Below are 26,429 nucleotides of genomic sequence, written 5' to 3'. Positions count from 1 at the left end.
AAACCACACTTTTGAACTCCAGCAGCAAACCATTGCTATGGTGAGGGCCCCATGATCCGACCTCGCCAGGGTAGAAACAGAGTAAGCACACAAGCACAACATACGGTTCTACAGTGGTACCTCGGGTTAAGCACTTAATTTGTCCCGGAGGTCTGTACTTAACCAGAAACTGTTCTTAACCTGAAGCACCACTTTAGCTAATGGGGCCTCCTGCTGCCGCCACACCACCAGAGCACGATTTCTATTCTCATCCTGAAGCAAAGTTCTTAACCCGAGGTAATATTAGCGGAGGTAATATTAGCGAGGTAATATTAGTGGGCTAGGGACGCGGGTGGCGCTGTGCGTAAAAGCCTCAGCGCCTAGGGCTTGCCGATCGAAAGGTCGGCGGTTCGAATCCCCGCGGCGGGGTGCGCTCCCGTTGTTCGGTCCCAGCGCCTGCCAACCTAGCAGTTCGAAAGCATCCCCGGGTGCAAGTAGATAAATAGGGACCGCTTACTGGCGGGAAGGTAAATGGCGTTTCCGTGTGCTGCGCTGGCTCGCCAGATGCAGCTTTGTCACGCTGGCCACGTGACCCGGAAATGTCTGCAGACAGCGCTGGCCCCCGGCCTCTTGAGTGAGATGGGCGCACAACCCCAGAGTCTGTCAAGACTGGCCCGTACGGGCAGGGGTACCTTTACCTTTACCTTATTAGTGGGTTAGCAGAGTCTGTAACCAGAAGCGTATGTAATCCGAGGTACCACTGTATTAGCATTTCACTTGAGTGCCTGGCGCCTCAGAAGCAGCAGCAACAGTCTGTCCTCCTCCTTTCTGAACTGAGGCAACATAATTTTACGTGGACAGGGTAGGGTAGGACTAGGGTAGGGTAGCCCAATCACAACACGTGTGCAGTGTTGTTTCTTTCTGAGCTGCTAGTTCTAGGGACAGGACAGGAATCCACTTCTGTTGCCGCCTGAGCTTTTGCATCTTGCTTGTTTTTGAGAAGTATAATTATCAACAGGGAGCGTGACAGAGAATGTGGTCTGTGGTCAGAGCCTCAAATGACAAGGTATCATCATGACGTAAAAAACACACACATCGGCTTGCAAGGGTGGGAGTATGGTGGCTCTGTGGTTGGCCACTTGCTCATGCCTTGCCTGTGCCCTTTTCTGTTTAAAAATTACACACACACTTTTGTGGGAATAGGAAAGGGTAGAGAAGGTGTGGCTGCCCATCCCCGGCCTGCTCTTCGTGTTGCTGCCTTCCTTGGAAACTTGCAGGGCTCATGTACCTTAAGAAAAAACATTTTTATGCAGGGTTGCTGGGTGTGAATAAGGGAATCGGGGCTGGATTTTTAAAAGAGGGAATCAATGTTTACACTGAAATTCCTTCCTTCTTCTCCCAGCTTTCTTACATTCTCAAATATCTAACCCCCCCACAAGTTTTCATTTTTTTAAAAGGCGGCATAGAATGGGTTGATTTCATCATTTTAGTTACATGATAAAATAATTGTGTTTCATAAATTACCCATCTTATATGGTAGGTGTAGAGAACGTTTGGCCCTCCAGCTATATGCTGAACTACAATTCCCATCTGCCCCAGCTGGCATGGCCAATGGACAGGGATGTTGGGAACTGTGGTCCAGCAACATCTGGAGGGTCAAAAGTTCCCCCTACACCTGCTATATAGTAATGGTTGCAAGGATAATTTGTTCCATGTACTGCAAGGGAACAGAGATACTCAAAACAGGAACATGAGAAAATAGGTTGCATGAATAATAACAGCAGATAAACTCATACCCTTTTTAAAGAACTAAGGATGGCAGATAAAAATGTAACTGGTATAATGAAAATTGGCAACTATCATTTACAGAAACAAAAAAAAAACATATTTATGTATTTTAATTACATTTTATATATCACATTTTGGAAACTTCGAGATAGAAATTTTGTGTATATAATTTTATGTTTACATTTACAAACCTTTTTTTAAAAAAAGGGGGGGGGGAGTTTAAATCAGCAGGCTATCCATGAGGAAGCTACTCCTTCTGGGAAGCCTCGGAAATTACCAGCATTTGAATAAAGTCCTTTAGGACTCCAAAGATGGGAGGACTCCCACCCCCCACCCCGGCATACAGAGATCTGCTGAAGTTTGAGCAATGGACTGCTTTGGAATTGTGATTTCCTTCTCAGTTTCCTTAACTCTTCGCCCCCAAGATTTTTTTGACGTAGTTCTGGACGTTAACATGCAGCTGTGGAGCCGTGGCAGAAAATGTCTCCACAGCCAGCGCCTGTGCAGCCTCCGAGCCGCTCACCATGCCGCGATAGATGGGCAGGGTGTACTTCTGCTTTCCCTGAAATCAAGCACAGAATGACAATGCATTAGAATGACTCACCACCAAAGCAGTGCCTTCTCAATAGCCATTCTGTTTCACTTAGGTTTCACACTGCAACATTCTGTAATGTCTGAGTTCCTTCTGGTTTTGATGGAAAGATGAAACCGAAACAAATCATGTGTGCTGAAAGATATATGCTGAATTTTGAGTGCTTTTCCAAATAGATAAGGGATGCAGGTGGCGCTGTGGGTTAAACCACATAGCCTAGGGCTTGCTGATGGGAAGGTCAGCGGTTCAAATCCCCGCAACGGGGTGAGCTCTTGTTGCTCGGTCCCTGCTCCTGCCAACCTAGCAGTTCGAAAGCACAAAGTGCAAATAGATAAATAGGTACCGCGCCAGCGGGAAGGTAAATGGTGTTTCCATGCGCTGCTCTGGTTCGCCAGAAGCAGCTTAGTCATGCTGGCCACATGACCCTCAGCCAATAAAGCGAGATGAGCGCCGCAACCCCAGAGTCGTCCACAACTGGACCTAACGGTCAGGGGTCCCTTTACTTTTACCAAATAGATAACCCATGTTACTTGTAGTCTATAATGGATATAATCTATCTGCTCAGTGGCCTGCAGCACCCCACAACTTCCTATGAAGGTTAGGATTTTTCTCTCTCTCCAAAACTTGCAGTAAGAAATCCTCATCAGCAACACGTTCCTTTTTTACATGCAACAGGCAAGATCATTCTTATCCACTTTCCAGTACACAGAAGCATTCAAAATGGCTGTTGTTTGGGAGAGGCCTTTGTGGCTAAACCAGGCATGCTGCTGCTGCTGCTTAGAAGCGCTTTGACAGTTTAGTAGTATATTAATGATGACAATATATGTGGCCTTCCAAACGTTGATGGACTACAGATCCTCTCTTTCCTGACCACTGGGCAACAATAGTTGAGCTGATGGGAGTCGGAGTCCAACAGCATATGGGCAGCCTAAGTTTCTCCACCCCTGTGCTAAAAGTATCACTCCCTGTTTTGTGGCAAGAGGCAGCTTTCACCACTGGTTTCTGAGAAGGAGGAACTGTTAGTTCTGGGAAGGGCAGGACCAAGGAGATGGCGGGGAACAGGCTGGCTGACACACCAAGCCTGTCCCCCAGTTTCCAACCAAGACAAGGGATCAATCTACTATTCAGTGGGTAAAATACTATCTTGGCTGTGAGTCCTAGAAGACCTGCTTCCCGTCTTGCAAGCCTTTTCCCACCTGGTCTGAGAGGGCAGGGCACGGACTGACTCCAGCTACAAAAGCTGAAGCTGCTGAACAGACTCTTGGGTTGCGGTATAGTTTGGAGGCAGAGGGTTTGCTGCTGTTATCAATATTAATGTTTGTATCTTTATTTTAGACCTTATTATGATTTAGGCGGAAATTGTTTAATTTGGTTGCATACTTTTGATGTTTTATTCATTGTTTATGACTACTTTTGTTATGTCTATAATTTTGTGTTTTTTCATGTTGCATGCTGCCTTGAGCATGGTTTGAACTTTGGAAAGGGGGCATAGAAATACAATTATGTATGTTTGTAAAAGCTACAGGATCCACATGCCTCCGAACCAACATCACACAGACAGAGCAACCACAAACCTGGCTGTGAAGGAAGTCTTTCACTTTGCCAAACTCCGCCTCGTGGTTGTTCTTGAGGAGAATCTGGCACCAACGGAGGCACAGCTCTGCATTCTGTGCTTTGGAGATCTTGCTGTACATGGCACTCATCTTCTCAATGTTCCCTTAGCATGAAATGAGAGTTGAGGGTCATTCACTCCCACAACAGAAGGGAAATTAGCACAGCAAAAGTAGGCAACAGCCCTATATTCCAATTACTCTTTTTCTGAATGGTCACTGTGCTCATCTTGTTCACCAGCCTTTGCCAGTGCCACCCAGCTGTTTTACACTACAATTCCCATCAGCCTCAGATGACAAAATCTGGAGGGTACAAAGTATGCAAAGGCAATTGTATACATGAGCTTTGCATTAAAATGTTTCAGACTTGAAATCTCCTCCACTGTCTTTTTAAGGTACCCCTCTGGAAGCTATTGTATTGTATTTTTTTCTAGCCACAGGCAGAGGGAAGGAATGATCACATGCTCTTATGCCCTCAGAAAGTGTCTTGAACCAAAGGTGAACACTTCTGGAAGCTCTGCAAGCACCATCTTGGTAGTCAAGATAACCCCACAATTAATAGGTAGTTTTGTAACTGTGAATCCATATATAATTGGTTTGCTTTGATGCTATCTATCTCTTGGGCCATACATTTTGAAAAAAAAGAGAGCCAGTGTGGTGTAGTGGTTAAGAGCGGTAGTCACGTAATCTGGGGAACCGGGTTCGCGTCTCCGCTCCTCCACATGCAGCTTCTGGGTGACCCTGGGCCAGTCACACTTCTTTGAAGTCTCTCAGCCCCACTCACCTCACAGAGTGTTTGTTGTGGGGGAGGAAGGGAAAGGAGATTGTTAGCCGCTTTGAGACTCCTGAAGGGGAGTGAAAGGCGGGATATCAAATCCAAACTCTTCTTCTCTTCTATCCTCATCTGTGGGCCTGAGGGCTCTGAGCCCGAAAAGGGAACTAACTGAAGATATGGGTATTTGCCACCTATGCCCTCATGTGGTCAAGGGAAGCAATGGGGAGCCCTAGCCAAAGTGACGTATGCTGCTTTGTGTATAATAAAAGGCATGAATATTTGCTTGAGGGTGGACAAGCCATCTCATTGCTGCGGTGTCCGTCCATGCATAAATACCGTATTTTTCCATGTATAAGACTATATTTTCCCCCAAAATTTTAAAGTTTAAAATTGGGGGTTGTCTTATACATGGAATGTTTAAAATATTTATTTCTTAATTGGGTTCAAAAAATAGGGGTCGTCTTATACATGGGGGCGTCTTATAGACGGAAAAATACGGTACTCTCTACCCTTACCCCCAAAAGCTCCAAGTTATTCCATCCCATGCTCTAATCTCTAGTTCTTGGGAGTCACCTGGCTTGCATCTCAATGTCAGCAATATTTATTCACAGAGCAACGATTCCCTCTGCCACGCTCAAAGTGTAATCTTACCATCTGGCAGCGGGGATTTCGCCAAGATCTTATCCAGGAAATAGACCACCTGGAAGGTTTTCCAAGTCGAGATATCTACTGCTCTAATTGCCTGCATGTCGCAGTCAGGAGATGCCCAGAGCTCTGCCAGGTTCTCTGCTGGCTTCATCAGCTCCTCCCCAGGTGAAAGGTCAGGAAGGTAGGGCGGCCAACCAGGTGTGTTCAGCCACCGATCAAACTCAAAGCCTGCCATGGAAACAAGGGAAATGAGAAGAGAGAAGCTTGTTGGACTCAATACTGGAAGTTCTTAAGCTACTAACAACCTGTTTCTCCATCCTGGTTTGCTTGCACAAAGCTTACATGGTGGTTAGACTAGGTCTACTCTTTACTGAGCATTTGTTCTGATTTGTTTACGGAGTGGTTATACCACTATAAGCATTCAACAGCATTCACTTCATTGAGCCAGGGCACACGTTACTTTCGCTGCATCTAGAGTCTCCATGCTCCTGCCAGCAGTTACCTAAATGTCTGGCAGAACAACCCTCTGGATTGCAAAACATTATTCACTTTTGGGCAGAGGAAAGATGACCAGAGGAACCATGGGTCAGTGGGAACGTGCATGGTTTATAGCAGTGATGGCTAATGTATGGCCCTCCAGGTGTTGCTGTACTTTCATTCCCATCATCACTGACAATTGGCCCTGCTGGCAGGGGCTGATGGGAGTCGGAGTCCAATAAAATCTGCAGGTCTGCAGATCCCTCACCCCAGTCTTACAGGCATAATGTATTAAGTTGATCCTTAGCATCAGCTCTTTGCCAGAAAACTTAAGAGAGAGATTGACAATCAGCTTCATATGACTGCTATCCCCCAGGTAGCAGAATTCCAGCTAGAAGCCCAGCTCAGATGTTTTGCAACTGGTTCTCTTATTACCATCCTCGATGCTGTTGGCTAGTAACCAGATGCAATATCTCTTAAAGGCAGCAGGAGCTCTGCCAGACTTTGGCCCTTCAAAACTAACAGGCAAGATGTGTACTTTGGAAATGCAACCTAAGGAATAAAGGCAATGAACCATGGGTGGAGAGAGTCAACATGGTGAGCTGAATCTAGAAAAAGCATGGGGAACACTGGGAGGAATGTTCACTCCTATTCACCTTGACTGTAAGGAAGAACTGCTGCCCAAAGCTTTGTGCCAATTCAGAATGATGCTTCTCTAGCAGTTATACTTGGCTAATATTCTGGAGATGTTTTTTGCAACTGGAGAGTAAGGAGAGTATGCAAAGGATGGATGTTTTCGCCATCTTAAAAAGTGTCTTTGGAGAACTGGGAAAGAGACACTTGCCACCTCCAAGATTTACGTAAAAGTTACGTGCTTGGTCCTGAAATTATGGACAAATATCTAAAAAGTAGGAACTGTTGCTGACCTGGAATGGTATCTACCCCTTTCTTCTTCAGCTCTGGGAAATAATTCAAGTAGAACTCTAGTGCTTCATCTGCTGTGATGCTCTGAAACTTGAATTGGTTGACATACGCCTGCCAGAGAGAGAGATTGCCCTAAATTAAACTGTGGTCTGAATGGTGCACCTGTAACATTTCACCTTTACTTAATCAACCACTCATGAGTAACTCTTTCAGCAAAGAACATCAGCTCATGTTCAGCCTGCAATTACCTGCTCCAACTAGACTGGGTCGTAGCACCCCAGGTTTTAGAGGCTGAGATACCTGTCTGCTTAAAAAAGGAACAAATATCCCCCTTCGATACCTGGTTTCCCCTCCAGGTTTTATGCCAGCATCATATATTCCTGATTCAGCAAGATTTCATTTGTCCATACTCCCTCGGTTTGCTCACACTGCTTGCGGGTATCTTTGGAGAATTTATTAAGTGCAACATGCATGGCTGATGACTTTGCTCCCCACTTAAGGAACGCTACAGCTTACGATAAATCTCTCAGAAACAGCTTCTCTGTGGCAAGTTATTCAGCTTCCAAGACTTCATGTTTCAGTTCCAAGCAACGTGGGATGCTACAGCTTATTTTCTGATGTTATCATCAGTGCTTGCCCAGGAACATCCCTTGCAAACATACAGGGAATCCTTTTTGGCCCAGTGGACTTGATCATTATTTGGGCCCACCCCATTGGCCAGCTTTGAGCAGTGTGCGGGGCAGCCCACCTAACATCATCATGATGTCAGATGATTGAAAGATGGGTTCTTCTGCTCACTGTCAAAGTCCCTTGTGCAGTGCAAAGTGCTGAGAAAAGGGCTGGAAAAACTGCTTCCTTTCCCATATAGGGGCCAGGCACCCACAAAATGCAGGGGCAGCCATGCAAACACCACACACACAAAGAGTGTGTGGAAAGAGCACGAAGTTCAGGCAGGGGGTGGTGGAAGAGAGAGCATGGAGCTTGGGCCCCGCCCCATGGTATGACGTCATGACGCCACCGTGTGTGTCATGATGTCAAGGCATGTGCATGATGATGTCATGGCGTGGGCGGGTTGTGCTGGGCACCCACAGTGTAGGGCCCAATTCAGCGCCACTGCCCATGGAGAAAGTAGCTGCACACCCAATCCAGCCATGTTTCTACCTGCCCCACATCTGATGTCATATACGAGAGGTGGGCATGATTTGGAGAAAACACTCTCATGGTCCCAATGCAGCCTGTGGACCAGAGGTTGAGCATTCCTATCCTAGAGGAAGCCAATTTCCCAAGACTCCCATGAAGCACATACAAGTCCCAGGCTAACATGAAGTACCTGGAGAAAAGCATCAAACTTCTTCTGGTCCCCGACAAGGTGAGCAAGGTAGGAGACAAAACAGTAGCCCTTTTCATAAGGGGTTTCATTATAGGTGTCCTCAGGATCAACACCTGGGCAGAAGAAACAACTAACATAAGATTTACAACACCTAGTTGCCAGTATTACAAAAGGAAAAGCCTTATTAGAAATGATTGAGCCACATTAAGCCACAACCCAAATTTCTGTATGTAACTGATTATTCAGATTTCTTTTCTTGAACACAAGGAAACAATGATGTGACTTGAATCCATAGGCACTGGACCAATACAGACCTGGCTCTATTTTCACTCTGAGCTTGTTGAGGGGATGGTCTTCTCCGGTGTTGTCCATATGTTGGCGAAGCAAAGCCCTCCCTGTGGCAGCTTCTAAGCAAGTATAAGCAGCACCTGAGTTTAGGGGACAAGCAAAGGAAGAAGCTGAGCTAGTGCTTTTAAGCTCCTGGCCATCAAACCAAACTGCCTGCTTGATAGTCTGGGATCAGTCATGAATTTGTGGTGAAGATTATTTGGAGCACAGCATCACTGTTACTGGAGAGAAAAGAAGAACACAGTTGAGACCTGCAGGCAGATCCCATTAGAAACACAACAGAAGCAACCCTTTCTGTTAACCATTAGCAAGGGTGTGTTGTCTTTCTTCCAAATGGAATTCTGAAAAGGAAATTCAAATTATTCAGGGTGACACATGGGACACTCCTGTCAGGAAGCTGCACCCCTCAGGAACGCAGATGGGAGCATCTGACAGCATTCCTAGCATCAAGCTCTCTCTGCACATGGAAAGTGAATGCCAGGGGGAAAGTTTCTTCAGCCTAGCTACACAAAACAATGCCTTAGTTGAAGTTGTACAATACTGTGAAGACTGCAGGGTGTATAGTACAATGGACACCAAGGCAAAAGGAGAACTTAAAAATATTTTAATAGTATATTCATATGAAGTTAGTGCTACAGATAACTTTAGTTTTCAGCTTTATCCCACCAGCATACTTTATATGTGTTCTCAGTGTGACAAAGCAGCCTGTTGCCTATGCAAATTCCGACCACGATAAACCTGTTTGGTCTTTTTGGCATTCTGAACTAACATAACTAATCTTCTTTAATACAGATGAGGATGATCAACTCATCCTCACAGTCAGTCTCATGCTAATAATTCTCACTACCCAGGGAGACAGCCAGATTCAAAATCACACTGAGTAGCATCACCCATACTGAATTCATCCTTCCTCTACTAAACATTTAAGAGGAAATGACTCCTGGAATGGAGTAGCTCAGAAAAGGGCTTAGCTGGCACACTGAACAGGAGCATGCCACACTTTTTTTTTGGATACATGTCCCACATGTATACCACCATCACCTCAATTTTAACTCATGAGCTATTGCTGCAATCTGCTCTGATTGTATATTTTATCCTTATGAACGCTATTTTTATTGTGTTATGCGAGCTGGTCTTTGACTGTAATAAATTATCTATCTATCTACCATCATCACCCTTATCCTTATTATGAGAATGTGTTTGTGTTATGTTTGGGGGTTTCTTCAAAAAGAAGCTCTTGATCTGGTTCATGAATTTACATATTGATGTTTCTATTTAACTGCTCTGGACGCTAATTGTAGAAGAGCAGAATATATAAAGGCACTAAACACCATGGACATAGCCCAACAGGTAACTCACCATAAATTTCTTTAGTGATCCTCCTCTGTGCATACATAGTGAAACCTTCGTTCAGCCAAAACTCCCCCCAATGGGCATTGGTGACCAGATTGCCAAACCAGCTATGCGAGATCTCGTGGATGATCACATCTGCTAGGGAGCGATCGCCGGCCAACAGGCATGGAGTCACAAAGGTGATACAGGGGTTCTCCATCCCCCCGAAAGGGAACGAGGGAGGCATAAAAAGAACATCGTACCTGCCAAAAGCAAAGCTTGTGATCAAGGAGACAACATCTGTCAAGAGGCTTTGCGCCTCCCCAGGCAGTATTCCAGTGGTTTTTCTTTAAGGAATCATAGAATCATAGAGTTGGAAGAGACCACGAAGGGATGGGGGAATCCAGTAGCCCTCGTTTGTGGACTCTCAACACCCAATAGCACTGGCCAACATAGCCATTGGTAAGGGATGCTGCAAGCTGTAGCCCAACAACACCTAGAGAGTCCCTGATTTAAGGAATAATAATATCCTGCTGTTACTGCCCACTCTACTTTAGTGTGTGAGAGTGACAGAGGTTCGCCCCCAGGTTTCAGGTACCAGGATACAAATTTGCCAAAAAGGCTCAGCAATACTCAGGGTTCTGTGCACTTGAAGCACAGTGCAGTTTGACTGGCGGATGCCATCAACCAGAATTCACATTCGCTCAATAGTGGGGAATTGCTGCTTGCTCATCTTCAGCAAAAGTTCATAGAAGATAGGAAACCACCTTAGAGCAGGCCAGACCACATATCCATCAAGACTGCACTGTGCAAGTGGACTGTGGGTCATGAAAGCTTATGCAACAATAATGTGCTAGTCCCTCAAGTGCTACAGGTCTGCTACTGCAGCAGACTAACATGACTACCCGTCTAGAAACTGACCAGCATTATTACTTGAGACTCGCAGAAGCTCCCTGGCAGAGGTCTTTCACATCACTTGTTATTGCATCCTTTTATCTGGAGATGCCAGGGATTAAACTTGGGACCTTCCGCATGCAATGCATGTGTCCCACCACCAATTTAGTCTCAGCCCAAAGACTGAAGTATGACTCAAGGGATTTAAGAACATGAATGATCTGTCTTAGCCAAGTCACACCATTGATCCACCCAGGTCAGCACTGCCTATTTTAGTGACTTATGAGTGGTTCCCAGGGTTTAGATGAAGCGTCCTTCCTAGCTGTGCCTGGAAATGCCAGACTGGACTTCTGTATGCAAGGCAGGTGCTCTTACCATTGAGCTATAGCTTTTCCTGGTCCAGGTAAGCTGACTTAAGGAAAGGATAAAATGTATGACATCTCTATGCCCAATCTGGGATCAATGGGTGCATGTTTGCAAAGACTTCAAGGGAAGCCTTCCCTGAAGCAGCAAGACATACCTTTCCCATACATATGGTCCAAAAAGCTTCTCTCCCGTGCTAAGAAACTCTTCAATCACACCATCATACTCTTTCTTAGCAGCCTCAATCAGGCAGGGCTCGGCCCATACATGGCTCCTAGCATGGGATGAAAACAAATGGGTGGAAATGTAAGAAATTGGAAATTGGAAGAAAACACCCTAAGTCACATAAACAGCAACACATTCATTAACGTCAGTTTGTTAAGGAGTCACTCCCATGGTTGCTTGTGGGAGATAAGAAGGCATTCTGTACTGCATATGAAGAAGCCATTCTAGTAGTGAAAGGGCTTTCTTCCACATCAAAAAAGAAAAGTTACAATAATGGAAGTTGGAGTCCAGCAATGCCTGGAAGGCCATGGGTTTCCCTAGATGCTGCTTATCAGCCTCTCTAGACAAAGATAGGCAAGGACTCCAGAAATTCCAGCTTGCAGCAAGAGCCTGTTGTCTTACACTGGAGGAATATAATTAGTTTGTTTAATGGTTCTGTCATTTAACTTCTAATTACTGCCTTAATTCTTTTGGTAGCCTTACTGTTAGTCATTTTGAAGATTTCTTTTAAAGCTAACAGTACAGCTGAACAAACAGTAAGGCAGACATAAAACAATGCGGTGGCTCATCTGTATCCCTGCAGCCAGCCACGCTCTTACCTGGGTCCAACTTCAGCAGAAACTATGTCCCCGACAACCAGGGCAACCAGATAGGATGGGATGGGCAGAGGCATCTTGAAGTAGAAAGTGTTGTCCTTCTGCTTCTCCCGGGTAACTGCACTCATCACTGCTGTGAAACCCTCGGGGACCTAACAGACAAACAAAGGCAGGCTTGTTGCGCAATGAAAAGGAGCACTTGCTGATTGGGGATGGGTCTTGTTTTATTTATTTCAAGTGTATCACACTTTTTCTCCAATGTGCTTGAGGCGGCATGCATGGTCCTCCTCCCCCACTCCCGGTTTCACCTTCACAACAGTCCTGGGTTAGGTTTGGTGAGGAAGGTTAGACTGAGAGACAGCTGGGATAGCTCAGTCGGTAGAAGATGAGACTCTCAATCTCAGGGTCGTGGGTTTGAGTTCCACATTGGGCAAGAGATTCCTGCATTGCAGAGTGCTGGACTTAGATGACCCTCATGGTCCCTTCCAATTCTATGAACCAACTGGCTCAAATTCACCCAGTGCGATACAGAATACATCACCACAGATGGAGAAGCTGCTGGGAGACAGGCCTGACCAGAGGATGGCAAGACTGGGCCTTTGTTAGGGCCCCAAGTCCAGCAGAGGGTCTACCTCCCTAGGAGTGGCAGGGGGTGGAGGAGAAGGCAGCAGTGGAATGGGTAACGGCTCTTGTGAGGCTTGGGCTGTGGAAGCAGTGGCAGGGATTCTGCTGCCTGAGGCCGCTGCCTCACCCAGCCAAACGATAGTGCCGGCCCTGGCTTACCTTTATAAGAGCAGAGTATGTACTTTTAACGGCAGGGGTGTCAAAGCAAGGGAAAAAGCTCCTATTCAGAACAGCTTGGCCTTGCGTGTACATATAGGGCTTCTGCTTCCCTGCTGTCTGCTCAGGAGTAAGCCAACACACCTAGCAAGAGACAAAAGACAGTTCTTCCGTGAGCAGTGGGGTACTTTACCTGGATGTGTGCAGAGTACGTGGTCTTGACAGCCGGGGTGTGAAAGCCAGGGAAAAGGGACCTGTTGAGCACAGGAAAGCCAGAGGTGTAAAGAAACGGCTTCTCCTTCTGGGCAGTTTGATAAGAATCCAGAAAGGAGATCTATAAGAGGAGGTACAGGATCAAGCTGTCATTTCTGTTCTGCCTTCAGTTGCTATTAGCCAACAAGCACTAGAATCTGCATACAACCCAAGTACTCTAACACAAAGTTCCCTGGGATTTCCCAGCATGGGATGTTCCAGATCTTCAGGTTTTCAAGAGAGCACCTATGAACGATTTCTAAGATGTGCACAGTCAGCACTCACCAATGTGCAGCCCTTGGACTTCTTCAAGGTGTACATTAATGTAATCAGGACTGGGCAGAAGTCCAAAGAAATAAAGGCATTCTCTTCTTCTTACAACCAGGCTTAATGCAGGTATTAGGTTTTACAAAGCGGTGAGGAAAACCGATTACGTGGTTTGTGAAATGCTAAATCCAAAAATTATCCAAGGAAATGTATCAGTGCAATTATAGGGGGGTGGGGGGCGGGAATCAGATCATGGCTGTAGGTGGAAGTCCTAACTCTTTCCTCCATGTAGCTTTCCTGCTCTAAATGCCTCCCAGGCTCCTATTTTTCTCTGTGGTGCAAGCATACAAGGACCATAATGGGTATAAAACAAATAGGAGGTAGAGAGGTTGATTCAGATTGCGGAGATGGATCAGCAAAGAGGGTTAAACCCCCTTCACCTGCACTAAGCCTCAGGCTTGATTCCTACCCCCACCATCCTGATGGCTCCAACATCCGAGATTCGTATTATTGGTCTCCCACATCACATTCAGTTCAACCCAGTATCCCTGAGAATTGGGAGAACATGCTCACTGACAGCTTTGCAGTTCACAAAATCCATCCAGAGTAAAACCACATCCCTCTTCTGGTTTTGTGCTCAAAATATAGACTGGAATATTCACTTCACTGAAGATACATTTCAAAGCAGGGGAGAGGGGGCTTCACTGTTACTTACAAGTACAAAAGGCTGTTTAAAATGCATTAAGATGTAAGAACAGGTCTACCAATCCACTCACCATGGGGAGGGTTTAGCATTCTCATCATGAGTGTGGCACCCTACAATACTCTTGTTCAGTACTACTGACTGCATGGAACTGTAAGCAATTACACTGAGAGTCCTCCCTTCCATTAATGTGAGCTGATTTCCCCGCACAAGTGGAGACTTCCGCTAAATTTTACTGTCTGGGGGATGCCAAACACCAGGCTAAATTCAGCAGGCTTGGAGATGGCTGGGATTGAACCTGGACCCTTCTGCTTGCAAGGCTGAGCTACGTCCCATAAGGAATGTCCATAGGCAGTAAGTAACATCCCACACGGAAGGACAAGAGTAAGAAAGGCAAGTTCACTTCCTTTCCCTTGCCAAAGCTCCTGAATAATGAGGGAAAGGGACAATTATGAAAATCAGAATCGGTGGTGCAATAGCAGAGCAATGGCATCACTGCAGCCCAGGCACACCTAGGCATGCCTTTAGCTTTGGAAAGCAGCCCATGAAGATCTAAGGAAGGAAAAACTTATGATACTGAGGGCAGCACGCCTGAGCATGTGCAGAGTGTATATTTCCCAAGTCCTGAGCTACTGCTGCCAGCAAACCTCTCTCCCCATTAAGAGGAAGGGCTTTCGGGTCCAAAGGCGGAACTTGAACCTTGCACGCTTCCCGCCCTCGGCTGGGGGAAGGGATCGGGGCAGATCCGCGCGCCCTCCGGCTCCGCCCGCCTCTCTCCCCGACTCACCCCGGGCCCCGCTCCGGCTCGGTAGGCGATCTCCAGCACCACCGTGTCCCCGCACGTCAGAGGCTCCGGCAGGGTGACGTGCAGCGCCGAGCCGTAGCTGGCGAACGGGCGGCTCTGGAAGGCGAGCGGCCTCAGCGCGCCTGGCTGCGGGCCCTGCCCTTCGCCGCAGCGGCTCCCCGGCGGCGCCAGCCCGGCGCCTTCCACCTCGACGCTGGGGTGCGAGTCCAGCACCACCTCGCTGGCGCGGTCCCGCAGGCATGTCAGCTCCAGGCGGACGCAGCCTTGCAAGTGCCCCGAGCCGGCCGGCCCGAAGTGCGCGCTCAGCGCCAGGTGCAGGTGCCGGAGCTGGAAGGAGTCCGCGCTGCAAGCCGACGCCGCGTCCCGGGCCGCCGCCATCGCCGAGAAAGAGGCCAGCCCAAGCGGCGGAAAGGCGGACGAGGCTCAGCCCACGGGGCGGAGCGAGCAGAGCGCTTTCAAAGCGCCCGGCGGGCCGCGCTCGCGTCGGGTCTGTTGCCCGCAGACCGGATTTCTCGGCTCCTTTGGGGGGCGCTGCCCTTCTCTCTTGTTGAAAACAGGCAGCGGGAAGCTTTCAATGGGTCACGTTCTGCTGTGTTTTAGAATGGCTGGGGCAGCCAAGTCAGATGGGCGGGATACAAAGAATAAATTATTATTATGGGTTTTTATTTCTTTTTCATTGATCTGTATATCCTACTGACTTTTCGCAGCTAAATTCAAAATCAATAAACATTTCAAAAAAGTAGTGACAGTGACAGCTGTTGCTTTGAAGAAAGCCCAACTATTGCAGTACTACTAATAATTATAGAGTAGTGGGCAGAAGCCTAGCCCCTCTTTCCAAGTAGTAAAAGCAAAGATGTAATTTACATGTACGCTCAAGCTTCTATCTTATGTGGAAAAATAAGCAGACAGGAGGACGCAAAGCCAAGCCAATACTGTAGGTGTTTGGCCTGGTGAAAGAAGGTGTGTCTGGGGAGGTGTGGCCTGCAGGGATAGAGGCGGGGCCTGGAAGGACATATTTGGGTTCAGGCCTGATGTTCCTTATCGCTGACCTACGTATGGACAGCGAAACACACACACACACACACACACACACACACACACACACACACACACACACAGTGCTTTCTTCCTAAAAAAATATGTTTAGGGGTACTCTCATTCTGACTCAAGAAAACCACCATTTTATAGTTCAAATCGGGGGAAATAAATACAGTAAATGGACAAAAGTACAAAGATTCTCAAAATGTTTAGGGGTATGCGTACCCCTGTGCCCCCCCCAAAAAAGCACTGTGTGTGTGTGTGTGTGCGCGCGCGCGCGCGCGCGTACAGCACCTAGTGATTCTAGGTGCTTTATCAATATAATGCATGATTTCATGTTTTTACCTATTTGAAAAAATAATTACGTTTCATAAATTACTAACCTTACGTAGCAGGCATGTGGAACCTTTGGCCCGCCAGATATTGCTGAACTACAACTCCCATCAGCCCCAGCGAGCATGGCCAATGGCCAGGGATAATGGGAGATGTAGTCAAGTAACAGCTGGCTGTTTTAAGGTTCCCCACATCTGCTATATGGTAACTGTTCCAAGGATTAGGTGAAGTATTGGAAAGCAACAGAGATACAACAGAGCCAGGAAGGCGTTCCGGTTAGAGTGTTAGAGCAGGATCTGGGAGATCAGGGTTCTAATCCCCACTTAGTCTTGAAGCTCACTGGGTGACCTTGAACTAGTTGCTGTCTCTCAGATTAATTTACCCAGCCTTGGAGATTAAACGTTACTCATTTATTTTAAATTTTTTTTTATTTGTCACATTTTGGATACTTGGAGATAAAATTAGATAGACAAGATTTCTTTCTTTCATTTACAACTCATAAAAACCTGAAAAGGTTTAATGCAGCAGAGTATCTGTGAGGGGGCTGCACTTTTGGGAACCCCCCCCCCCAAATTACCAGCATTTGAACAAAGTCCTTTAGGACTCTGAAGAGGGTGGGGCCTTGCCCCTAACCCATGAAACCTGGAAATAGAGTTGATAAACAATGGGCAGCTTTAGAATTGTGATTTTCCTCTTAGTTTCCTTAATCCCCAAGATCTTCCTGACATAGTTCTGGACATTAACATGGAGCTGTGGAGCCGTGGCAGAAAATGTCTCCACAGCCAGCGCCTGGTAAGTCTCTGAGGCTCTCACCCTGGGCAGGGTGCACTTCTGCTTTCCTTGAAATCATGCACAGAATGACTCATCAGCAAAGTAGTGTTCAGCTGCCTGCATCGCCCAGCAACTTCCTACAAAGCAGGCTAGGAATTTTTTCTCCAAAACCCACAGTAAGAAATCCTCATCCGTCACACATTCCTCTTTAACATGCAGCAGGTGAGATCATGCTTATCCAACTTCCAGTACACAGAAGCATTCAGAATGATTTAATTGGGAGGTACTTTCATTGTTAAAAGAGGGATATTGCAACTTTTGGAACGCGGGTGGCGCTGTGGGTAAAAGCCTCAGCGCCTAGGGCTTGCCGATCGAAAGGTCGGAGGTTCGAATCCCTGCGGCGGGGTGCGCTCCCGTTGTTCGGTCCCAGCGCCTGCCAACCTAGCAGTTCGAAAGCACTCCCGGGTGCAAGTAGATAAATAGGGACCGCTTACTAGCGGAAAGGTAAACGGCGTTTCCGTGTGCAGCTCTGGCTCGCCAGAGCAGCGATGTCACGCTGGCCACGTGACCCGGAAGTGTCTCCGGACAGTGCTGGCCCCCAGCCTCTTGAGTGAGATGGGCGCACAACCCTAGAGTCTGTCAAGACTGGCCCGTACGGGCAGGGGTACCTTTACCTTTTATTGCAACTCTTAGAAGCACCTAAGCTTCTGGGACGTGTGTGGCCCTGTGGGTTACACCACAGAGCCTAGGGCTTGCCAATCAGAAGGTCAATGGTTCGAATGCCTGCAACGGGGTGAGCTCCCGTTGCTCGGTCCCTGCTCCTGCCAACCTAGCAGTTCGAAAGCACGTCAAAGTCAAAGTGCAAGTAGATAAATAGGTACTGCTCCGGCGGGAAGGTAAACGGCGTTTCCATGCACTGCTCTGGTTCGCCAGAAGCGGTTTAGTCATGCTGGCTACATGACCCGGAAGCTGTACGCCGGCTCCCTCGGCCAATAAAGCGAGATGAGCGTCGCAACCCCAGAGTCAGTCACAACTTGACCTAAAGGGTCAGGGGTCCCTTTACCTTTAAGAGATGCTTCTAGAGATCCTATCATCACTGGCCACACAGGGGTCAGCAAACTATTTCAGCAGGGGGCCGGTCCACTGTCCCTCAGACCTTGTGGCGGGCCGGTCTATATTTGGGGGGGGGGGGAATGAACGAATTCCTGTGCCCCATAAATAACCCAGAGATTAATTTAACATAAAAGCACACATTCTGCTCATGTAAAAACACCAGGCAGGCCCCGCAAATAACCCAGAGATACATTTTAAATAAAAGGACACATTCTACTGATGTAAAAACAAGCTGATTCCTGGACCGTCTGTGGGCCGCATTTAGAAGACAATTGGGCTAAATCCTTCCCCCGGGCCTTAGTTTGCCTACCCATGCACCAGCTGGTGTTGAAGTTATTTAATGTTACATAAAATGGTCCATAATTGTAATTGTGTTGTATTTTAAGTTACTGTGAAACATGTATGATGAAGGCTTGTATTTTTCCATTGCAAAGATGGGGTGGGCTAGGTTTCATGACTGAGTCATGGGTTTTTGGATAGAATTTCAGAGTGTTTACTTAGGTTAATGAAGTAGCCCTCTTCACTCAGAGTCATGAGTTGTTTTGCAAGCAGACACAGATCTCCTCTGGGCATTGCCCAACATGCAAGCAAGCCAGAAACAGAGGAGGACAGAGTTCATTTTGATTTTAAGGTGAAAAGCGCTGGTTTTGGGCAAAGATACGTTCTAGAGCATTATACTGGGATCAGTATATGTAAGAAGAGAAATGTATAACTGAGAAAATTGTATTGTTTATTTTTTTGTAACATTTAAATCAAGTTTCTGTAAGCTTTAAAACTTGATTCTTTTTTATATATTTATGATTTTATTGAGATTATCGTAAATTAAAGTAAAGAAGAAAAAAGAAAGAATAGAATGGGGAGAAAATGCATTAAAAACATTTTAAAAGACAGAGGAAAGCAGCAATAACAAAATAACCATAAAATAAAATTAAACAAAACTATATGGTATATATGTAGATGGATAAACTTACTGTTTCCCACAAATATATGTCAATCCATGTGTCTCTATGGTTTTGACAAATACATTCCAAATATCATTAAATTTGTCCATGCCTAATCTTTGTCTGAAGGCGATCATGAGTTGCAAGTTCCAGCTCAATGCTTACATCTCATACCTCACCTAATTCAGCCCTGAACTCCTGTAAAGAAAGTTACTCTCACACACATACACACACACAAATGTAAGTGTTCTGTTCTGGTTGCCAAGCAACTCGCAGAGCTTCAACTATTCTCTTTTGTTTCCAACAAGTTACTACGGCTTCAAGGCTGAATATATCTATTGAAAGCTAAAATGTTCCAACTGCACTACTTGACTTTTAAAAGTCTAGAGTAGAATAAAGAGGTTTGATTTTTTTAAAAAAGCATCATAAATGAATATATCATAAGCATAAATGGCAAAGTTAAGCCCACCGTACCTGGAGACAGGCAGTCAGGCCGTGTATCCATAGCAGTGACCAGAGGAGGAATGACAGCTGGGACGAGTACAGAGGGATTAAATGCCATGGTCCATCTGCAGCAGCACAACTGGACACCTTCATCTGCCCCAGCTGCAACAAAACATGTCTCTCCCGCATCGGTCTCTACAGCCACAGCAGACGCTGCAAACTTCCAGTGGTTCAACTTCACTCCTGAAGACAAACACTTCCATTGTCTCCCAAGACAGATGGATGCCAGCAACAAATGTCTCTAACAAACATTAACTTGCCAGGTTGCCAAATACGCAAGTTGGCCCTAGATCAGGGTTGACAACTTACTAAAACCATGTTTAACATGATTGCGTCTTTTATAGCAAATTCCATACCTAAACTATCTGCTGTGTGACAAAATGTTTTCTTTTGCCTGTCCTGAATATCCCACCATTCAACTTTGGTGGTTGACCCCAATACCTAGTACAGTGGTACCTCGGGTTAAGTACTTAATTCGTTCCGGAGGTCCGTTCTTAACCTGAAGCAACACTTTAGCTAATGGGGCTTCCTGCTGCTGCTGCGCCGCCGGAGCATGATTTCTGTTCTCATCCTGAAGCAAAGTTCTTAACCCGAGGTACTATTTCTGGGTTAGCAGAGTCTGTAACCTGAAGAGTATGTAACCTGAGGTACCACTGTATTATTTGTATGAGAGAGGTAAATGCTTTTCTGTCTACCTTCTCCACACTGCATAATTTTATACATCTCCCTTATGTTCCCTCACTCACCGTATTTTTCGCTCTATAAGACGCACCAGACCACAAGACGCACCTAGTTTTTGGAGGAGGAAAACAATAAAAAAAATATTCTGAATCTCAGAAGCCAGAACAGCAAGAGGTGCAATGAAAGCAGCAATCCCTCTTCCTGTTCTGGCTTCTGGGATAACTGCGCAGCCTGCATTCCCTCCATAAGACGCACACACATTTCCCCTTACTTTTTTGGGGGGGAGTGAGTCTTATAGAGCAAAAAATATGGTACTTGCATTTTTTCGAAACCTGATAGCCTCAAACATTATAATATTTCCTCACGTAGTAGAAGCATATAATGCTTCCAGCCCTTTGATCATTTTGGTGGTCATTTTCTGCACCTTTTCCAGCTCTGAAATATATTGGTGTTATGGGTTGTTGTTGGTTTGTTTTTTTTTAAAGTGTGGCAGCCAGAAGTGAATGCACAGTCTTCCAAGTGTGATCTTTTCATAGATTTGCATTATGATATTGGCAGGTTTTTTTGCTTTGATCACTAGCAGGTCCTTTTCACTGCAACTGCGCACGGAGGACGTTTTCCTAAATTTAACTGAGCTCTCCACCACAAACCCAAAGATCTCTTTCCCGGCCAGTCACCGCCAGCTGAGATCCCATCAGTCTTTAGGTGAAGTTAGGATTAGTTTGCCGCAGAGTAGGTTCTAATCTTCGAAAGAAGAGGGTGGAAATATATATGGCTGAAATCTTAACCATTTCTACTCCCAAGTAACCCCCACTGAATTCAAAGGGGTTTACTCAAAGGGAAGCCGAGTGAGGATTATTATTATTATTATTATTATTATTATTATTATTATTAATACCCCGCCCATCTGGCTGGGTTTCCCCAGCCACTCTGGATGGCTTCCAACCAAATCTTAAAAACAATACAGCGTCAACCTCAGTGTCTAGGCTGAATGATGTGGGTGGAGATGCTCCTTCAGGATTTCAGCCTGTGCCACCCTTAAAAGTTTCTGCAGCCAGTTTGCACCCTCTCCCCCAACAACCAAGTTGTGACTACTGCATTTAGCATAGGCTGCCAGCAGATGTCACTGTAACCACACCTTGAGTTGTTCTAGGGAAGGGATCATTCCGCCTCTCTCTTATTTGCTGGAGTCAGCAGAGACCACATTATGGTGATGAATGAGGTGCATCTGGTTTAGATATCAAGGCTCATCCCCCCCCCCCATCTCATTTGTGGCCTTTGCTGTTCTCTTGCTTTTATTATTAAACTGTTGGTTTATATTTTCTCTATCAAAGGTAGAAGAATATGAAGCGGAAGGTCTAACAAAGCAGGAAGTCCACACTCCTGCTTCCTGCCTTTGGATTTGAAAAGGTGGTATTTCCTAGTGGTCAATCCAGGGATGGCAAAACTGTGGCCTTGAAGATATTGCTGGGCTTCAATGCTGATCGCCCCTGGAGGCAAGGTGGGGCTGGTGAGGATCTAACCATATCTGGAGGGCTATAGGTTAGCCACTGTGTGTAACAAAAGTGAGGCATCATGATCTAGACGGAGGTGATTTAACTGTATTCACACTCTGTAACAACAGGGATCAAGGCCATGGGCCTATCTAGTCGAGCATCCTGTTCCCACAGTGGCCAATCAGGTGCCTGCAGGAAACTCACAAGGAAACACTTTCCACTTCACTTCTGAGGGGGAGCGGGCATGTTGTGCAATTGTGACAAATAAACTTAAATTGCATGGAATGTGGAATGTGACTGAATCCCACTTGGAAATGGAGACAGCCTGCGAGTGCCCAAAGAGTCGGGAAAGGCAAGATCTGAGCGTCAGGAGTCAGAGGCTCCTGTTTACTCTGTGTCCAGTGCTCTCCCACTGGTGGTTTGGGAAGTCATGTACATGCAACATGAGCCACAATCCACATTTATCCTACTACAAAATACGATGTGTTGCTGTGTCCTCTCTCCCAAACAGTGGGCAACTTAGATACACATCAAACCGTGCTGATGTGCACAGCTACATGCAACTGTGGTTTGAAATGCAGCACATAAAAAACAACCTCACTTATTTTAAGCTGATCGCGTGCACACAGTCAGGGAACAGGAAACCAATAGTCCAGTCTGATAATATCATTGAAGCTCAATCGCAGAGGAAACAAACTTTGCCTGTGGGCTGAGATTAGCCAGTTCTCATGCCATTGCAGTCACCGTTTAATCAGAGCCTGGGCCAAGCCCCTCTGCCTACTTTTAAAGCCAGAGCTCAGCTCTAAATATGTGAAGCAGTGCCCCTGAGCATGTGCAGAGTGCACCTCCTTTCCCACTGAGTGCATCTTCATCTTAAATTCAGGGGAAGGACTTCTGGGTCAAAGGGTATGGTATTCAGGAAGGCAGAGAATCATAGAATTGTAGGGTTGGGAAGGGATCCTGAGGGTCATCTAGTCCAACCCCTGGCAATGCATACATCTTTTGCCCAATTTGAACCTTGAACTCACAACCCTGAGATTAAGAATCTCGTACTTACCCTGTATTTTTATCATGTGTATCGCCCTGAGAGCTTGTGAGGAAGGGCGGTATATAAATTGAATAAACAAATAATAAAATAAATAATGCTCTGCCGACTGAGCTACCCCAGATATTTGTGTCTCCTTAAAATAAATGAATAAATCACTTACGGTCATGTGGTACCTGGAATGCTTAACCTGAAGTGGGTGAGCCTGCAGTGCGGCACAGCAGCTGCTTCCCTGGTCAGGAAATGTCAGGTCTGACATTCAGAAACAGGCAGTGTTGGCTGGGGTCCTTTGGGACTGGTAGGGTGGAATGCAGGGAGACCAACAGTAGGGGGAGCCAGGGATAAAGACAGATGGAGTCAACTATTTCTAGCTTTGTCCTCATCCTCTGACCTTCTGAGTTTTACAAGGGCAACACTTAGACTAGGGAAGAGGATGCTGACAGCTGGGGCCGCCCCATAGGCTGGTTGTGAGTATGAAGGCAGGCAGATGGGGGCTGGCTGAAGGCAGACTGAGACTGGGGAGGCAGCACCCCAGTCATCCTAAACTAAAGCATTCACCATGGATTATGTCCTCCTGAGTGTGATTTTGTTGTTGTTTAGTCATTTAGTCGTGTCTGACTCTTTGTGACCCCATGGACCAGAGCCCTCCAGGCACTCCTGTTTTCCACTGCCTTCCGCAGTTTGGTCAAACTCATATTAGTAGCGTCGAGAACACCGTCCAACCATCTCGTTCTCTGTCGTCCCCTTCTCCTTGTGCCCTCAATCTTTCCCAACACCAGGGTCTTTTCCAGGGAGTCTTCTCTTCTCATGAGGTGGCCAAAGTATTGGAGCCTCAGCTTCACGATCTGTCCTTCCAGTGAGCACTCAGGGCTGATTTCCTTCAGAATGGAGAGGTTTGATCTTCTTGCAGTCCATGGGACTCTCAAGAGTCTCCTCCAGCACCATAATTCAAAAGCATCAATTCTCTGGCGATCAGCCTTCTTTATGGTCAGCTCTCACTTCCATACATCACTACTGGGAAAACCATAGCTTTAACTATACGGACCTTTGTTGGCAAGGTGATGTCTCTGCTTTTTAAGATGCTGTCTAGGTTTGTCATTGCTTTTCTCCCAAGAAGCAGGTGTCTTTTAATTTTGTGACTTCTGTCACCATCTGCAGTGATCATGGAGTCCAAGAAAGTAAAATCTCTCGCTGCCTCCATTTCTTCCCCTTCTATTTGCCAGGAGGTGAGGGGACCAGACCTGAGTGTGTCCTGGCCAAATTTTAGCCAGATGTTGTGGCTTTAGTGGATGGAAGATTTGACTCTAACCCAGGGGTTGGCAAGGTTTACCAGGCATGGGCCGGATCACTCCTGTGGAGATCCTCCGTGGGCTGGACCAGCACAGTGCAATGCCAGAAATCATGTCTGTGCATGTCTGCGGCACCGGAAATCACTTCTGCGCATGCCCAGATGCCAAAAATCATGCCTGCGCAGAAGCAATTTCCGGTATCTGGGCATGTACAGAAGCAATTTCTGGAGCCGCAGAAGAGTCCCCGCACTGCGCTGCGACGGTTTAGCAGAGCTCGCAGGGACTCACCAAGCGGGCGGCTTGGTTCAGGGCCAGCTCATGGGCCGGTTAAACGGCCTCCATGGGCTGCTTCTGGCCCATGGGCCTTAGGTTGCCGACCCCTGCTCTAACCATCAGCACCTGTGTTGCCAGTCCTGTTTGGTTCAGTTGCAGGATCCATAGCTAAGACATGGGACTCTCAGCGTTGGAACAGCATTAAGGGCTCCCTGTCGGGCAGATCAGGGAGCATGTGGGCTGCATGCTATGACACAATGGGACCCTTGTGCTCCTCGTGTGGTGGGTGAAAGGTCAATGCTGAATTCTGATGCAGAGATGGGAACAGAGTTTCTCTGAGAGCAGTGAGAGTCTTGCATCTGTCACCAAATAGGGGATGGGCTCCTTAAAGAAAAGCAATGCAGGAATCTCAACTAAGTCATCCATGAGGGATGGCTATCCAACCTCTGCTGAAAAACCTCCAAGGAAGGAGATCTCACCACCTCCCAAGGGAGTCCATTCCACTGTCAAACAGCTCTTGCTGTCAGAAAGTTTAGTGGGAATCTCCTTTCTCATAAGTTGAAGTTCCTTTCTCTCAACTTTGCACTGGACTAGCAGTAATGTTGGTCAATAAACTGAGATGGCACAGTTGACTCAAGGGGTCACCAAGCACTGCTGACCAAATGCTCACTCCCCAATCTCCTACTATTTACTCCTTGCAAGCTCTGGTGTATATACTGCTGCAAAGGCGGAAGGCTACAAAAAAACCACTGACTGTATGGAGCTTTCTTTTCTGAACTCATCTGGCCTCTGTTTTGGCAGTACCTGTGCTAAACGACTTTTAAACAAGTCAGACTTCAGTATGAGTGAGTGGACCCTCTTCTGGAACTGTCAGATTGCTTGGCCAGGGCTTGAATGCCATTGGCTAAATTGCTTGGTATGTGAAGACAACTTGGGGATTATAGAATATGGGTTGGGAAGATGCAGAGAAATGATCAAGGTTGGCTTAGCAGCTGTCCACTACAATCCAGCAAGGATGCAGACTAAATCTAGAATCCTATGTGTGCTTACTTGTGAGTAAAGTACACAGTAGGAATTAATTCTGATTAGATATCTGGAGGTTACGCATCTGGCAACAAGCCACCATCACCTGAGAAGCTGCTAGCATCATACATCCCTCAGTTAATTAATAGACAAATCCTTTTTTTTACACCAGGTTGCAGCATGCAGATTTTTCCAGCAGTGTACCAGGGGAGTTCTGCTGGCATGCCATTCTGTTGGCATAACTTCCATCTCCTTCAGCGAAGAAGCAGAAGACCACTTCCTCAGCCACTGTAATTCTAGTACTATATAGGATTGCACCCTAAATGCCCAAATCATAAAGGGAATTTGGGACAAGTTGTTACTGAACTAGCTTCCTCCCAGGAGAAATGTATAAAGATGGGCATCAGACTGTTGCTTCTGAATCAGATCCCAGGCATGGCCAACGTCAAGGGAGCAATCATATGGCTAAAATGAAACTGAATGGAGGTTCTCAAACACCATCTGCAGGCCTGCCAACTTGTTTAACTTGTTTTTAAGCCTTTGATTTGAAATGTTGTGATTTTAAGGTTTTTATTGTTTTTAATTTGTTTTTAGTGCAAGTCACCTTGAGTTACCTTGCAGAAAAAGGGGCCAACAAATACAATAATAAAATGTTTTGCCAATTAACTCTGCTGGCTTTTAAAGGATCTTTAGTCAATATATTAGGGGGAAGATATTTTTATTTGAACAGGATAGGAAAACCTCCTCCAACAGCAACAACCAAAAGCCCTCAAACAGTAAACCTTCTTACAATGATAAATAACCCGAAAGGAACTGTCCCCCCCCCCCCGACCTTCACCCTCATACACCAGCTCCAACCCTGAGAAGCCTCAACAGAATTTGGTCTATCACCCTCTTCCCCCTGACCACATTGCCCTGTACTATTTATACGGTACCTGCCTCAACCAGGTGGGGCTGGATAGCTCCACAGCCGCCACCTGTGGCTCCTAATCAGGGCAATGAAGCCCCAGCTGGGCCACCCTTGAAGGCAGCAGTGCTCCTGCAAGGACTCACAGGAAGGGTTGGCTGCATAAGGCCAAGCCTACACCTCCTCGGTTTTCCTTCCACATTTTCTACTACATAGGCATAGTAATAATAATTCTCATTATGCCAAGGACTGCTGCCACAAAACACCTCGCCTTCAGCACTCTCACAATGCACGTTGATTCCACTATTCTTCTGTGACTCAGCAAGG

General features: G+C 46.4%; 1 protein-coding gene across 2 annotated transcripts; it reads right to left on the bottom strand.

The window, feature by feature from the left end:
• Window positions 1-1,862: 1,862 nt before the first annotated feature.
• Window positions 1,863-15,093, bottom strand: RNPEP (arginyl aminopeptidase). Of its 2 annotated transcripts, none has more exons than XM_028734658.2 (11): window positions 14,671-15,093; window positions 12,855-12,995; window positions 11,885-12,033; window positions 11,218-11,334; window positions 9,831-10,066; window positions 8,438-8,551; window positions 8,124-8,236; window positions 6,796-6,904; window positions 5,396-5,620; window positions 3,934-4,076; window positions 1,863-2,329 (listed from the first exon to the last, which is right to left on the bottom strand). In XM_028734658.2, exons 1-11 carry the CDS (start codon window positions 15,064-15,066, stop codon window positions 2,174-2,176), a joined length of 1,899 nt encoding a protein of 632 aa, XP_028590491.2. In that variant the 5' UTR covers window positions 15,067-15,093; the 3' UTR covers window positions 1,863-2,173. The 2 variants fall into 2 exon arrangements, with proteins under 2 accessions (XP_028590491.2, XP_028590490.2); XM_028734657.2 differs by lacking the exon at window positions 12,855-12,995 and adding an exon at window positions 12,665-12,805 and having other exon boundaries at window positions 14,671-15,092.
• Between the last annotated feature and the right edge of the window lie 11,336 nt (window positions 15,094-26,429).

The sequence above is a fragment of the Podarcis muralis genome, chromosome 5 (genome assembly GCF_964188315.1).
Source record: "Podarcis muralis chromosome 5, rPodMur119.hap1.1, whole genome shotgun sequence".
Taxonomy (NCBI): domain Eukaryota; kingdom Metazoa; phylum Chordata; class Lepidosauria; order Squamata; family Lacertidae; genus Podarcis; species Podarcis muralis.
Note: the sequence above shows the minus strand (reverse complement) of the source record. Positions and strands in the feature narration are given on the sequence as shown.